General features: G+C 45.6%; 1 protein-coding gene across 1 annotated transcript; it reads left to right on the plus strand.

Annotated features, from left to right (window-relative positions):
- The first annotated feature begins 315 nt into the window (after positions 1 to 315).
- nup205 (nucleoporin 205) lies at positions 316 to 15,291 on the plus strand. Its single transcript, XM_076082107.1, has 42 exons — positions 316 to 428; positions 1,281 to 1,423; positions 1,567 to 1,738; positions 1,946 to 2,090; positions 2,222 to 2,381; positions 2,562 to 2,790; positions 2,953 to 3,117; positions 3,243 to 3,418; positions 3,545 to 3,661; positions 3,831 to 3,968; positions 4,112 to 4,262; positions 4,622 to 4,827; positions 4,915 to 5,097; positions 5,382 to 5,432; positions 5,843 to 6,052; positions 6,162 to 6,399; positions 6,499 to 6,688; positions 6,911 to 7,031; positions 7,290 to 7,371; positions 7,495 to 7,659; positions 7,770 to 7,894; positions 8,018 to 8,132; positions 8,398 to 8,547; positions 8,761 to 8,835; positions 9,019 to 9,176; positions 9,275 to 9,355; positions 9,597 to 9,788; positions 10,018 to 10,219; positions 10,316 to 10,414; positions 10,528 to 10,676; positions 11,162 to 11,353; positions 11,469 to 11,590; positions 12,005 to 12,137; positions 12,274 to 12,400; positions 12,535 to 12,608; positions 12,725 to 12,853; positions 13,172 to 13,298; positions 13,584 to 13,756; positions 13,945 to 14,074; positions 14,254 to 14,382; positions 14,540 to 14,616; positions 14,768 to 15,291. The coding sequence occupies exons 1-42, from the start codon at positions 401 to 403 to the stop codon at positions 14,918 to 14,920; spliced, it is 5,982 nt and encodes a 1,993-aa protein (XP_075938222.1). The 5' UTR covers positions 316 to 400; the 3' UTR covers positions 14,921 to 15,291.
- The last annotated feature ends 125 nt before the right edge of the window (positions 15,292 to 15,416 follow it).

Consider the following 15,416-nt stretch of genomic DNA (forward strand, 5'->3'; position numbering starts at 1 on the left):
AACCAATGTTGGTACATGTTATGTTTCATCAACGCGTTTCAAATTAAAAACGAGTACAGCTTTATCAAAATGTCATAGAAAACAATATTAGAAACAGAACGGAATTTATTAAACCCATTGGAATTTCAATTAAATTAGCAGTTGAGTTGATTTGCATTAGTAAACTACAATTCCCTTCCGGTTCCTACGGTCCGAGGACCTCGCCTGAAGGGAATATACAGAATTACGGCAATGTTTGAAATATTTGTACCCACATAATTACCTAATATTCACAGTTAAATGAAACTAGTACATTTTACTAGAATACATTTTGTCAAAATGTGTTTATAGAATTGATCATTTTAAATTTCACACCGGCACAAACCTAGAAGCTGCTCCTCTCCAATCTTCCGAGTGTATCATGGCGGCGCAGATGGCGGTAAATTCGGGTATGAACTATAGTTTTTTGATTAAGTAGCTTCATTGTGTTGATTCCTAGCTGTGGCTAGTGGTTGTTTTTTCACAGATACATTTGTGGATATTTGCCTTTTATCGCCTGTCTTGTCGCATGTCCTGTTTTGACCACATGGTGACGGATCACTCAATTTCAGACTGCTAAGCTAAATTAGCATAGCTTACGAGTAAACGTTAGTTTAGCTGATGTTGGTTTCACAATTATTCGGTGGGTAAAGACGTTTAACGTTACACTGTTACACGGTTAACGTTAACGTGTTTTCACATTATAACAAATTCATATGTATTTGTACAAACCTGTAATACAATAATCAATTAACTCAAAGCATAATTATGAGGCTTAATCTACAATAACAAGCGTAACAGGTGAAAAGCTCTTATAAGAAAACTGATATCGGTAATGTAACGTGACGGTCATTTCACTGGTTCTATAGGTTACTGTCAATCACATGTCAATCTTTCATCTTCTAAGTGTATGATGTTTACACATCAGCATCCGTATTAGTTAAAGTGCTCATTGTTGCAGTCTGTAAGAGGTCTGAAATGTCAACATGAAAAAGTTACAGGCTCAGCCCCATCCTGTCATTTACATCAGATATTAAAGATGCTTTTGTTGTATTAACAATAATTCACATTAACTTGCCAGGATAGAATTTGACTTGCAAAATGTGAGTCCAGTTAGGAGTGCTGAATCAGTCATGTGCCATATATGAGATACTCTAAATGTATATGTATGGTTATAAGAAACTAACACTATAGATCTGTGAGAATCAGTCCTGTTCATGTGTGCTGATACAAGACCTTTGGAAACCCATTTACCCCCCCAGGAGCCAGTCTGTGGGGGCCGCTGAAGGAGTTGTGGGAGACGGTGGACGGGGCGGTGTTGAGGAGACAGCCAGAGAGCGTCCACCTCCTCGACTTGCAGCTGAAGAAACACAAACCGCACTTTCTCTCACTCTATAAGAACCCGGTGAGATGCTGTGCAAACACATCATTTGTAACAATAGTATTCTTCCTGTGTATCCTGCAATGTCCTTGGTGCAGACAGACTCATTTTTGATGTCTCGAGGCTGTAATGTTGATAGGATCTGGTCTCCTCTTCATTTTTTTTAGCCAAAGAGTGCTGAGCAGAGAGAGAAGGTGCGTAAAGCCAGCACAGAGGGCATCGCCATCCAAGGTCAGCAGGGGTCCCGGCTCCTTCCGGAGCAGCTCCTCTCAGAGGCCTTCATCCTCAGCGATTTGTTTGATATTGGAGAGTTAGCGGCTTTGGAGCTTCTGTTAGCAGGTAAAGTGGACATAAGAAAAAGACTTTACTTGGAAGCAAAATTATAAAGGAAGTTATGTAGTACATTTGGTGAGTGTGTATAATGGCTATTTTGTTTTAGGTTTGTCTTGATCAAATCCATGATTTGGAGACAACGCCTTGCATGGCTGTCAGTTGAAGACATTGCTTCACACAATTTATTCTCTAAATATATTCATCTGTCTCCAGGTGAGCAACAGCAGCCCCATTTCCCAGGTCTGACACGAGGTCTCGTAGCTGTGCTGCTCTACTGGGATGGAAAGCTCTGTGTGGCCAACTCCTTGCGCACACTCATCCAGTCACGCCATGGCAAGACCTTCACCCTGGACCTGAGGTAATGAAGCTATCTACGATTAGCACATACAAGCAATGACGAGTGCATTTAATGCTCCACATGATGAGCATGTTATTGTCCTGATTCCCCCCCCTGATTGACGTGTACTGTTGTTTGGTTTTCTCATTCAGTGGAGAGCTGGTGGCTTTGACGACACGTTTTACAGATGAACTAATGATCCAGGGTCTCACCAAACGCATCCTAACCTTGGTGTCGGAGATAAATGTGACGCGCGAGTTTGAACGACTGCAGAAGGAGCGCGGCTTGGGCAATGAGAAGCACAGGAAAGAGGTGGGAGCAAATCCTTTGTGTTGACTTGAAACAGCGATAATTATCTTTTTGCAATATGTTCAATCTTACTCGACTAGTGTAAAGCCAGGAGCTTTCTGTTGTCACTGAAGAAGAAACATGGAGGAGAAGAATAAAGCGAGTGGAATATGGACAACATTTAACTCCCTCTCTTATCCCAAGGTCTCTGACCTCATCAAAGAGTGCCGACAGGCCCTGGCAGACAGCCTGTTTTCATGGACCTGCCAATCACCTTTGTCTAAAGATGACACCCTGGCTCTTATCGGCCACCTGGAGACAGTGACCGCTCAAGCTGACGGCTCATTGGACAGTGTGAACCTGGCTCTGGTCATGGCACTACTCTACTGCTTGGATGTCAGTTTCGTGGAACAGGGAACAGAAGATAGAGATGGTGAGAACATGCTAAATACATATTGTGTGTATAATTGAACTTTGATTGAAGTTGCTTGTCAAATCCACTTAAACGTACTACTCCTTGCTGTGCAGAAGATTGCTGTTGGTTTCTGTAAATGTCTTCTACAGCTGGTGAAAGATTGTCTCTGTGTTCCTCTAGACCTGATCCAGACACTGCCGTTGCTGACCGAGAGGCAATATGTGGCTGCAGTACACAGCCGTCTGATGGACGGCCAGCCGTGGAAGCTTCCAGGTCTGCAGGCTGTGTGTCGTCTGGCCTGGGCTCTGTCTTTGAGGGTCCTTTCTCAGCTACCACAGGGATGTGGTAAGGGTTTTTTCTTGGCTATGCATTAAATATACCTTCTAGCTGTTTTAAGAACACGTTTTGAATGAGATCTCAAAGATAGTAGCCATTTAAAGAGTATATTTTTAAATGTGTGTGATGCGCAGCCCTGGTGGAGTTCACCGAGGCAGACGAGGCTCTGGCTGACCAGGCTCTACTGGGAGATGTCTTCCTGTTCATGAAGGAGGGCATTCTGGGATGTGAGGGTTTTGCCCAGGAAGAGTTCTACATCCGCCGCCTCCATTCACTCATCACAGACTTCCTGGCACTCATGCCAATGAAGGTGAGAGATGCTACAGATGTCATGTTGTAGTGTTGGCTTCTCTCTGATGAGTTATCAGGTTGTAGTTTTGTTATTTTGCATATTGATTAAATCGTTTAATTAACATATTTTTACTGTGTTTTGTAGGTGAAACAGCTTCGTAACCGCGCTGATGAGGATGCCCGTCTGGTGCACATGTCCTTACAGATGGACAGCGAGCTTCCATCATCGATGCGCAAGGACTTAGAACACCTCATGATCCTCGTCAGTGTTTTCTGCAAACACACACACACACACACACACATTTAGCAACATCACCTTTCACATTTTAAGAGTTGAACTGATAACTGAAATGGAGGTACTGAGCAGGAGGAGAATAAGTCACTGTGGGTTTGAGTTTGTAACAGAGTTGGTTACTGCTTTGTCTTTCCAGATAGGAGAGTTTTACAGTAAGGACTCATTTGGGCTAGAGTTGGGTCTGGAGTTCTGGGGTCACACAGAGTCTCTTCAACACACCTCCCTGCAGGGATCTTACCTGGGAATGGCGCTGCAAAGGCCTCCACATAAACAGGTAGGAGCTGTGTTTTCTAGAACCTTGTAGCACAAGTATCTCCTCGCACCAAGAATTGTAGAAGGTCATAGGATGTTTTTAAAATGTTGAATTTGTATTAATCTGGTGTTCTGTTGAAAGTTTTTCTCTTTTCTTTATTGTAGGTGGTTCTGTCCAAGTTTGTGCGTCAGATGGGAGACCTCCTCCCCTCCACCCTCTACATCTCCTATCTCCGTATGCTGAAAGGCCTCGCCAATGGTCCCCAGTGTGCCCACTACTCCTTCAGTCTGCTTAAAACCAACGGAGCCTCGCACAGTAAGAGCAGATCGTTGTTATCACGATTAAGACTTTGTAAACTTGTCGTCTGGGATCGAATAAGACTGAACATATTTTCAGATCGATATCTGAAATCGGAGCTATTGAACATTTGATGTGCAGTTTGGCCTCCTTGCAAATTAGATTGTGTGGTCATCTGGTTTTGTAATTAGTGGTTTGACCATTTTTGAGGTATGTAACTGTTCAGTAGTAAATAAAGCAATATAGACCATTTCAAATCCTAAAAAGTAATTTAACTTCAAATGTAGGTTATCTGAACATCAGACTCTAAAAGCCTGCTGCTTTAGTTTAATACATATCCAAATGAGTGGAAATTCACCTCATGTTCATGTATGCAGGTGACAACATCCAGGGCGTTTCAGGCAGCGCGGTGTCCTGGGAACATTTCTTTCACTCCCTCATGCTCTACCATGAGAACCTGCGGCGAGACTTTCCAAATCCAGACGCATCGCAGTACCGCCACCCATCACTGAGGGGCATCACCCAAAGGGAGATGGAAGGACTCACCTCATTTTTGCAGTTGCTCACCACCATCATTACATGGGTACAGAACATTCAGGTTGCTGAGATCTCTTATCCAACTTTATTGGGGTGTGTTTTGTATGATGTTTTTTTTCTTTCTTTCTCCAAGAGTGAAAATGCTCGTCTGGCGTTGTGTGAGCATCCCCAGTGGACCCCGGTTGTGGTGATGTTGGGGTTGCTACAGTGCAGCGTTCCTCCCGTCCTGAAGGCGGAGCTCCTGCTCTGCCTGGCGGCCTTTGGGAAGTCACCGGAGATCGCTGCCTCACTCTGGCAGTCGCTGGAGTACACACAGGTTAGCCGTTACTTAATGAGTAGAACAGTTTATAAGAAGTAAAGTCTGCCAAGTATAAACATTATTACTGGAACTCTGTTATCTTTATCGAGCTCAGGATCGAGTCTGTGACGGGATCTTAAAACTTTAATTTATAGTCTTAGTCGTATATTATCTGAGTGGCTGTCAGATTTTCTCAAGTGGTTTTGAGTTTCTCATCTTTATCTAACAGACTGTGTTCTTGTAGTGTGAAGACAGTGTTTTGAGTTTTAAAGTTTTATAGCTTCATGTTCTTTTTACCACAGATCCTTCAGACAGTGCGAGCCCCAGGACAGAGGCAGGCAGCTGGAATTGAGGTGAGATGTTTGTGGTTAGTGAATTTGATGCTCACTACTCATTCAACCCAATGTGAAGGAAGGCTTAGAATTAGTTCTGTCTCTCTTAACTAGGCAAACAAGACGGTTCATTAGTTGCCAAAGAGAGCAAGTAGACCACCTGGAGCCGCCAGGATCACTTTTAATTTGTTCACTTTAAGATAACGTTTGACTGATGCCCAAAGGGAATATTTTTAAGACTCGAATGTATTGCAAAATAATGCTGACTGGAAGGGAATAGCTTTTTACTGAATCTAGCACAGTTACATTAATAGATAACATCTCAGAGACTTGACTTTCATCTCTCATAAAGTGAACACTTCCTGTTAAAAGTTGTATAACCTGTAAGTAGGGTGGTAAACTGACTTTTCTTTCTGTTTTTCATCTCTCAGGTGGAGCTGAATGAGATTGAGTCAAGCTCCGAGGAGTATCCCCTGACACGAGGCTTCTGTCATCTGATCAGCACATTGGTCGAGAGCAGCCTGCCCATTAACTTGGGGGCGGGGCATCGCGTGCCAGGCTTTCAGCCCTACCTGAACTTCTTGCGTGACTCTGTGTTCCTCCCCTTCCCCACCAGAGCATATCGCCATCCAGCCGAGAAGGTAAAGTGCTGTGTAGTGCTCCCTATAAGGTGGAGACATATCGCTGCAATGTGCATCTATGCTCCTGAAACATCTGTTAATTTGTTTTTCCGTTTGTGCCATCTCTCAGTGGGAGGTTGCTGATGCTGTGCTGGAGGTGTTCCACAAGCTGCTGCGGGACCACGAGCCCCAGCCGTCAGACTTTGTCCCGGAGATGGTGGAGCTGCAGGGCGAGCAGGTCGCGGCCCACAAGCCCCCCGGTCACAGCATCATGTTCCACCTGCTCAACGACTCGCCCGTGCTGGCGCTCTGCCTCAGCCTGCTGGAGGAGGGCGTACGCCAGCTGGACACCTACGCGCCCTTCCCTGGTGAGAGAACATCTGCAGCTGCTGTCAGGGAAAGAGAGATCGCTCGTGTGTGTATGTGTGTTTGTTCTGACCACGTGCTCCGTCACTCTTCCCCTACAGGTAAGAAGCACTTGGAGTCGGCGGTGCTGCGCTGCCTGTGCCTGCTGGACCTGGCTCTGCAGAAGGAGGTGGTGTTCATGGACCTCCTCAGGGAGAGCCAGGCCTCCATGCTGGTTTCCCCGTTGGAGCAGCTCCTCCAGGGGGTCAGTCCTCAAACTCGAAGGGCAGATCACATCGTCAATATTGCCAGGTAAGGGCATCCTGGTTTTAATACCAACTGTAGTATTGACGCCGTGCTTGTGATTTTTGTTGTCCGTTCTCGTATAACATGTTCCTGTTACTCTCCATGCTTTTCTAGTTAATAGAGATTAAATGTTATAAAACCTAATCATAAGTCATTGTAGGGTAAAAACTAAGGCTAATTTGTACAGAATGAGTGTAACTTCATGAAGGCCTATGTTTGTCCGTGCAGGTATCTGTACCACAGCAGCTCCAATCCAGAGGCTGCTTTCCACAGCGCAAAGATCCTGCGTCGTATCTCCAACTACCCCAACATTCAGACGAGGCTGGTGGGAGACTTCACACACGACCAGGTATATTTATATTCCCACAAAGATTTACTATACTTCACAAAATGATAAGCATTAAGCAAAAGAACAACAAAACCCAAATATCATACAGTAGCTTTATGTCTTCTTAATTACGTATTTAATATCAAAGTCAAAATGTAATTCTATCCGAGAGACTTCGGGAACTTGATCCCCTGAGGTGCGCCTGTGTTGGCGATCTTCACTGTGGTGATGTGTGACACTTGTGTTGTGTTTGAAGTTTTTTTTGTCTCTGTCTTTTAGTCTGTGAGTGACAAGCTTATGGCCGGCTTTGTGGAGTGTCTGGACAGTGAAGAGGCAGAGGAGGGAACAGAGAACGGAGATGGTGAGAGACGAGTCACGTTGTCTGTAATAAATGAAACGGCCTGAATCCTGTTGTTTTAACACTGAAAGCTAAACCTGTTATCATAACCGTCACACTCAAACCCACCTACTTTATTACTTCCAGACTCGGACCCACAAAAGAAGGTCGCAAGAATCCGACACGAAACTCAGATCCATATGCTGAACCTGCTCATCACCTCCTTGGAGCTGAAGACGCCAAATCTGGCCTTGTATCTTTTGGGCTATGAAGTCAAGAAGCCAGTGTCCTCCACCAACCTCCAGGACCCAGGTCAGACCATGACCGTAGCTGTTGGCATTGGATTATTTTGCAACATTGTTGTGGTTCTGGTTTGGATGGAGTGTAATCTGTCAGTTGACGGTGAATCTTTGCTGTTACAGGTGTGTTGGGATGTCCACGGAGCTGCTTACACGCCATCCTGAGTCTGCTGCAGAGAGGCACGGAGAAGAGATCCGGACCTGTCCTCACACAGCAGGCCCCACACCTGGCTGAGCTCTGCTACCAGGTACTCCTCATCCTCTACTCTCTACTACTTGCGTTTTATGCCTAGTAGGTGGAAAGTAAACATGGAATCTGTGTGTGGGCTGATTATTTTTCCTGTTTGCTTGTCATTGTCTCCCTCTCTCAGGTGATCTACCAGCTTTGCGCCTGCTCAGACACATCCGGACCTACTATGCGCTATTTGAGGACTAGCCAGGACTTCCTGTTCTCTCACCTGCAGCACCTACCCTTCATCCTGCCTAGTGAGTACAGTACTGATCCCCTTGTTCCCTAAAAATATATAATAACAAAAACATTAGGGAAGGAGGCAGGATGTTCTGCAGGAAATGCAGAACCTTAATGGAAATTAGTGGTTGTTTTGTATTCCGGCTGAAAGGCTACGTAAATATTGCAAAGCTTTGTATCGTATGACTGTTAGAATGTGATTGTAGGTGTGTGTTTATGACAATACAGTGAAACTAGAATGTCTTTTCTTTTCATTGATTCGACTCTGTCTGCTCTCCTCAGGTAATCAGATCGCTGCCCTCTCCCAGATGTCTTGGCTCATGAAAACAGCTGCCATTGAGCTGAGAGTGACCTCACTGAACCGCCAGCGTTCACACACGCAACGCCTCGTCAGCCTCCTGTTGGATGACCAGCCACACACTCAACATACAGGTATGTTGTCACACACATTTCAATTTATTCAAGCTTTTTGAAACAAATGAAGTAATTCTGGCCTTTCATTTTCAATGTTTATGGTCTAAAATATTTTAAAATTACAGACACTCTGATAAATATACGAAAGTAATGACCACACATACTCAAACTCCCAATCACATGACCGCTCATTACTGTATGAACCTAAAACCTCATAATTTCTCTTTATAGCTGATGGGGAATCAGGAATGGAAGAAGAAACCAGATCAGTCAGCGGGTTCCTGCATTTTGACACCGTTTCTAAAGGTTTGTGCCACCTCAGTACACATTTAAATCAAACATCGTTATGTAAATCCAGTCAACGTTTAAGGACTCTTCACACACTGGAGTCATTTATTCTAGCTGCCATTTAAGCCTCTTGTTCTTTTAGAGTGATACCAGATGGGTCTCTACTTTTACTCTCATCTTGTCCTTATTTGATGCCATCAGTGCGCAGGAAGTTGCTGAGTGTGCTGGACGCCATCGATTTCAGTCAGGATATGCCTGAGCTGCTGCAGCTGGACTTCTTTGAGCGCACTCAGATAGAGCAGGTGATCTCCAACTGTGAGCATATCAATGAGCAAGGACACACTGTGTGCAACGTGAAGGTGGGTTTCCAGGTTGAGCACATTTGTGTTGTTTCAACTATTCAGTTTGTGTTTGATCTTCCGCCGATGTGTCATATTTTGTTTTCATTTTCTTACAGCTGCTACATAGAGTGCTGGTTGCTGAGGTGAATGCACTGCAAGGAATGGCAGCCATTGGACAGAGGCCCCTGTTGATGGAGGTTAGTTAACTAAAACTAATGGGACTTAGCAGCATGTTGTGGGGCCACAATAACCAGAAAGAAGCCATCATCCAGTGGCATCTTTTGAAAATGTGGTTTCCAACTTCCAGTTCAAATTTTAAAAATGACTCCCTTTGACCAATGCTGTGATTAAAAGCCAACCAGCCTTTTCCCTTCACTAATGCAGTCACTCTCTCAGAGGTGAATTCACTCCCATGTGTCCCTGTGTGTATCCTTCTAGGAGGTGAACTCCATCCTGCAGCAGGTGGTGGAGCGTAATCGCGTCCGTAGGAGTTTGAGTGCGAAGCGTCATGCGCTGCAGTCCTGGAGGAGCCTGGTGGAGACGCTGCTGACCGCCTGCCCTGCTGATCTCATACCTGCCGATGACAGGCAGCTCATCATCAGAGACTTGCTGCTAGACCTGCATGATAAGGTCAGCTATTGTACTTTGGATGCAGTCATTTATGAAAAGGTTTGGCTAGGTACAATCTGAATCCCCCCCATACTCCTAGTAAGCAACCTCTTCAAGGGTGTCATTGCTTTTATTCAGTGGTCCTCATTACATGTGTATTAAATCAATCAAAGTAGAGAACAACCTGAGAAATTGTTAATTCCTGTAAGAGCTGACATGACAAATGTAAACGTTGCTGTTCGTTGCCCAGGTGTTGTCTGAGGAGGCTGCAGGAGAACTGATGCCCATTGTTGCTGGGGCAGTCTTCACTCTGACAGCCCACCTCAGCCAATCAGTCCTGTCTGAGCAGCAGCAGGGGGCGCGACTAGAAGCATCCTCTGGCTTTGCCTCCATCGCCAACTCCGCCCTGCACCTGATTCTCCGCAAGCTGCTGGACTTCATCCTTTGTACTGGTTAGTGATGACATAAGCACGCACTTCTCACACATTTGTTGCTCTGATAAACTTTGGTGAGGTTAGATTTCACAATGTCATCTTTTGCATTTAAAGGCGGTGGATACCAGCGTCTGCGTGCTCACTTGTATGGCTCCCTGCTGTACTACCTTCAAATCGCCCAGAAACCCGAAGAACCAGACACTCTGCAGACGGGTACAACACAGAAACATGAATACAGACAGTCTGGCAAATATGCAAATATGCAAAGGGACAATGTACAGATGTTGTTTGGTCATCTGAGAAAATCTCCCTCTCCGTCCCTCCAGCAGGGAAAGCGATGTGGGAGCGTCTCACAGCCCCTGAAGATGGTTTCTCCAAACTGCAGAGAGAGAACCTGGCTATCATTGAGAGCTATGGCAAGGCTCTCATGGAGGTGGTGTGTCGGGACGCCTGTGACGGCCATGAAATCAGCCGGGTAAAGAGCCACACTGTTAGGTTCATACAACAATACGAGTTATTACCCCTCATACTCGGGGTGGGCGGTATACCAGTTTCATCACCATCACCGGTGTCACGTTCTGCCGCAACATGGATTTTGCAATTCAACACAAAGCTGAGGAAAAATAGGTGACACACGCTGAATCTCTAGAACAGCCGCGCTGCTCGTGCTCTTTGGTCCAACAGCATCTGCACTGCTTATCTCCTTCATGTGGGATAAGATGTAAAAGGTTATGTCGGCTTTCCGTTTCTTCAAAGATGCTAATTCTCTTAAGTGTAATATTCCCATTATGGCTGTGATGAAAAGAGGTGAAAAAAACACGCGTTATATATTTACAATGTTATTTAATTTTAGGTCATATCGCCCACCCCTACCTCATACTGACATGGCGTTAATATGGTCTAGCCAGGCTCTTTGTTTGACTCTCAGTGCTTGCTTTGTCTCCTCTCCCCGTCTGTCAGATGTTGGCTCTGGCGGTGCTGGACCGGATCCTTTCCATAGACCGCCAGAACCAGTGGCTGCTTTATGTCTGCAACAGTGGCTACCTGCGGTCGCTAGTGGAGAGCCTGAGGCAGGACGATGTCGCCCTGCAGAGCCTGCTCACACCTCAGCCCCCACTCCTCAAACCACTTTACATCTACGAGAGCAAGATGGTGAGCACAATGTGCACTTCTACCCGTTTCTTTTGAAAAGTCGACCCATAGCCTCGGTCTCAATCCTCTGTAAGTACAGGACTATGACGGTACGAACTCTGCTGTGTGTTCTCAGGCTCTGCTGACTCGTGTGGCGAAGACAGGTCAGGGAGCTGTGGAGCTGCTGCGCTGTGGCCTGGTGGCACAGCTGATAGAGTGTCAGGTGTTTGACATGGTACCTGACAGCGATGCACACAGGTATGGAAGTGAAGAGGGAAGGAAAGAGGGGGCGGAGTAACTTCCAAGTGTTTTTTATTATTATTATGAAATTGTGATGTTATTGATAAAGGGTTTTCAAATTGGTAATTTTGGATAAAATGCCCCCAGAATAAGTCAGTTTCTTCCACTCAGACCTGATTTCTACCAAATGAATGTAAAGAATAATGCATATTATATGTTTGTTTTATAATTCCTGTCTAAAGAAACACAATGAAAAGCTTGCAAGTCATTATAATGAGTGAGCAACGTCTTCCTCTAGAATAATTTTAAATAGAAGTTGTTTTGCTTTATCCCGGTGCGTTTAACTGACTGTCTCGCTCAGATGACGTCTGTTCCTAAGCTCTCTATTAATAGCATTCCCTAAATTTGTGTGTGTCCGCCGATGGTCAACAGGGTGATGAGGGACCCGTCAGGCTTCATCCCCAGCCCCATGGACCGCTACAGGCAGATTCTCCTCCCAACCCTGAGGCTCTTCCAGGTGATCTTGACGTCTACAACAATGAATCACCAGCAGGGGGCAGCACAGGTAAGCACACAGCTATTGATATCACCAACACTGTTTGTATTGTTTGGTCATGGCAGTGTTTGTGAAAATTACAAACAGTTTATGGTCATTGCACAAGCATCCTAACTCTCATTTCTCTGTGTGTGTGTGTGTGTAGGTTCTCCAGTGGCTGATAGTGCACGCCGACACCATCCAGTCCCTGTTGCGCTGTCAGGAGCTCAGTATGGGAGCGTTGCAGGAGCTCTCTTTGCTTACTGGCATCATCAGTAAGACTGCTTTGCCAGGTACAACACTACCTTCCTTATCTTCTTATTTACTTTGCCGTCTATTATAGTTATGTGTTTCCATTGTGCAAGCCACATGTTGACATTCAGAGACTGCGTGAATGGTGGTGTTCATGCTCTGCTTGGTCTCTCAGGTGCCCTTGAGACCGGTGGGGAGATCAACAGTGCTGCTCTTATGGAGTTCCAGGGACACATCAACAGATTTCAGGTCAGACGACTGCCTTTCTTTTTTTCTTTTTCTTTTTTATAATGCGTCATATTGATGTCGTCTTCTTGCTAATGCACACCCGTTCCAGTTGATTAATGCGTCTCTTCACGTTCCAGCGTCTCTGTCTGTCGCTGCTTGGCCGTCTGGCGGGGAGCGAGCGGGAGAGGTTGCTGAAGCAGGCCGAGATCGCCGCACCTGGAGACTCGGCAGAAAGACGAGAGGAGATGGAGGTGGCCATGCAGCAGGTCGGACAAAAAGTCTTCTATGAATGAAGTAGTACGAGATGCATGATGTATGAGGGTGGTGGTGCCTGTGATCACTTAGTGTTTTGTTATTCCTTCAGCAGTTTAGTTTATGTGAGCTTGTCTCGGAATGTCAGTAGTATCTTCCTAGTGAGAAGTTACTGAGTACACCTTTCGCATATTCCAACAGTAAACTGGACAGAGAGGGGAAAGAGATTAAAAATGCCTCTGAAACAATGTGTGTTGAGTGTTGTATGCATAGTCATGATTATTCCTCAGTACTGCACAGTCTGACCTGAGAGGTGTGTCCTCTGTCCACAGGTGTGTGCTAACATCATGGAGTACTGCCAAACCCTGCTGCTGCAGAGCTCAGCACAGGCCCAGTTCAGCATCTGCCTGTTCAGCCCGTCAGGCAGCGAGCCAGCTGGCAGGGACGGAGGACGCTCAGGTCAGTGAGATTCTGCCAGTAGCAAGAAGAGGAAAAGGACTTTAAATCATGCGGCTGTATACCGTGTGAACAAGCATACTTTTAAACCCCTTTTAATGTATTAGTCGTCTTCCTTCTGTGAATCGTCCTTTTTTTTCTTTTTCTTTTTTCTAAGAGTGTTTGATATCTGATGAGATTAATGTCTGTTAGCTTTTACCACACATTAGCTTTTTGTGTCCAGCAGCACTTCTCGTCCACTTCCACAGTACGAGACTGAACCGCAGCTCTTATTTTTTTTTTTTAAAGATCTGTCGTCCACTCTGCCATCGATGGCTTACTCCCGGGCCCCCAGCCTGGGGCTGGTCCTGTACCTGCTGAAGAACAGCGCTGCAGATTTCTTCCGGTTCCACCAGAGTCACAGACAAAGTCTGGGCAAGCTGCAGACCCTGGATCAGCTGCCTCCTGAGGAGCTGAAGGAGGTAATGAAGGACCAATACACTGATTCACTCTGTCTCACACTCACCACACTGCTGTACATGTTGGGCAAACTGTTCTCCTCTGAATTTTAAAAGTGGAAATTAAACAAAGGTATAAATACAAAGTAACTATTCTTTATCTTCTGATCCAACATGCATTGTCCTCAGTTCTAATCACATCTTCTCTGCAGTTGTGCCAAGGCCTGGTGTCGGGCCCCGGAGGGGTGGAGAAAATCTCATCGGTCCAGAGGAGCTTGCTGGCCAAGAGACGACTGGTCCAGCTCATCAACAACAGAGCCAAGCTGCTGTCCCTGTGCTCCTGTATCCTTTGGCCTTTTGCAGGAACAGTTTGTAGTCCCAGCACTCGCATATTGTCATCAGAATGTCATTTTATACCTGTCTTTGAAAGTTCTCTTCAGTCAGTTGGGATAACGAGCTAGACATGTAGAAACGCCGCATCATGAATCTCCTTGAAATGCCTTGACCGGCCTCTTCCTCAGATGTTATCGAGACGTGTCTGTTTGTGTTGTGGCGCCACCTGGAGTACTACCTGTTGCATTGCACTCCCACCGACCCCAAAGACTCCCTGATGCCTGGAGCCAGTCTGTATAGATCTCGCCTCACAGACGGTGAGAAAACACGTTCCAGATATACGCACATGTTAAGCAGACCTGACATAATGAGCAGAAAACTCACCTGCAAAGCTATTGTTTCTAGTCTCTGGTTGTGGAATTGAGCGAATTTAGCTTAATGCATTTATTTCATTACATTTTTTTTGTTCTTCAGACTCGTTTGGCGGGTTGCAGGCAAGTGGAGGTCGTGGCCTCGGTCTGTCCAGAGTCAGCCAACAAGACCTCGACCTGGTAAGAAATGGCACACGTGGGCAAAATGTCTCATACACTTTGAATGCAGCTCTGACAAACATCATGTTGTGTGTGTGTATATGTTTACATGAGTTTCCACCGACATTACTCCTGATCCCTCTTGTCTTTTCTTCCGTTTGTGTGACTGCAGCTGAAGAGCGACATGGCCGCAGGTTTCGGGGAGGCTCTGCAGAGGAAGCTGCTGGAGGTGGAGGGTTTGTACAGCCAGGTTCGCTCCCGCTACACCTTCATCCAGGCCCTGGTTCGCAGGATCCGAGGCCTGCTCCGACAGCCCAAAAGCTGAGACAGACACATACAAAGACTCTCAAAAACCCAAACTCTGTTTCACATTGACTCAAAAATTCTGCCAAGCAACGGCGGAGAACTACTGAGGATCCCAACTTTCTGTCGGGTGGCTTTTTCTGGCAACATCGCTCCTTTTTACCGACCTGTTGCAGCTCCTCTCTTGAGTGTTGTGAGATGTAAACGCCATCATGGTGCATTCTTTGTGAGCTATCCTAATTTTGTTTGACTAGCGCTGTGCAAGTAGTGTTTCTCAAAGAAGTGGGGAAAAGTAACCGGCACAACACGCTGACAACATTTTTACTCATGATAATTTGATATTCTTATTGTTTGTTTTTCTTGTGAAAATAAAGTTTTTCTAAATCTGTTGAATACTTGTTATGTGTGTGTGTGTACTAGACAGCAGACCATACAGTGTGTACACTATGAATAGAAAGGTTCTTCCTGTTTGAGGATTCTTTGTTCCGCTGACATTCTCACTTTGCAATCGGAAGCTA

This window comes from Anarhichas minor, unplaced genomic scaffold, assembly GCF_050575085.1.
Source record: "Anarhichas minor isolate MPS153535 unplaced genomic scaffold, ASM5057508v1 ptg000090l, whole genome shotgun sequence".
Taxonomy (NCBI): domain Eukaryota; kingdom Metazoa; phylum Chordata; class Actinopteri; order Perciformes; family Anarhichadidae; genus Anarhichas; species Anarhichas minor.

Bases quoted from the DNA above. Each gene is read 5' to 3' on its own strand.
- nup205 (XM_076082107.1), top strand. From the start codon at position 401: ATGGCGGCGCAGATGGCGGTAAATTCGG. The intron at 6,400-6,498 runs GTGAGAGAACAT...CTTCCCCTACAG, and splicing joins CACCTACGCGCCCTTCCCTG to GTAAGAAGCACTTGGAGTCG. The intron at 9,789-10,017 runs GTCAGCTATTGT...TTCGTTGCCCAG, and splicing joins TGCTAGACCTGCATGATAAG to GTGTTGTCTGAGGAGGCTGC.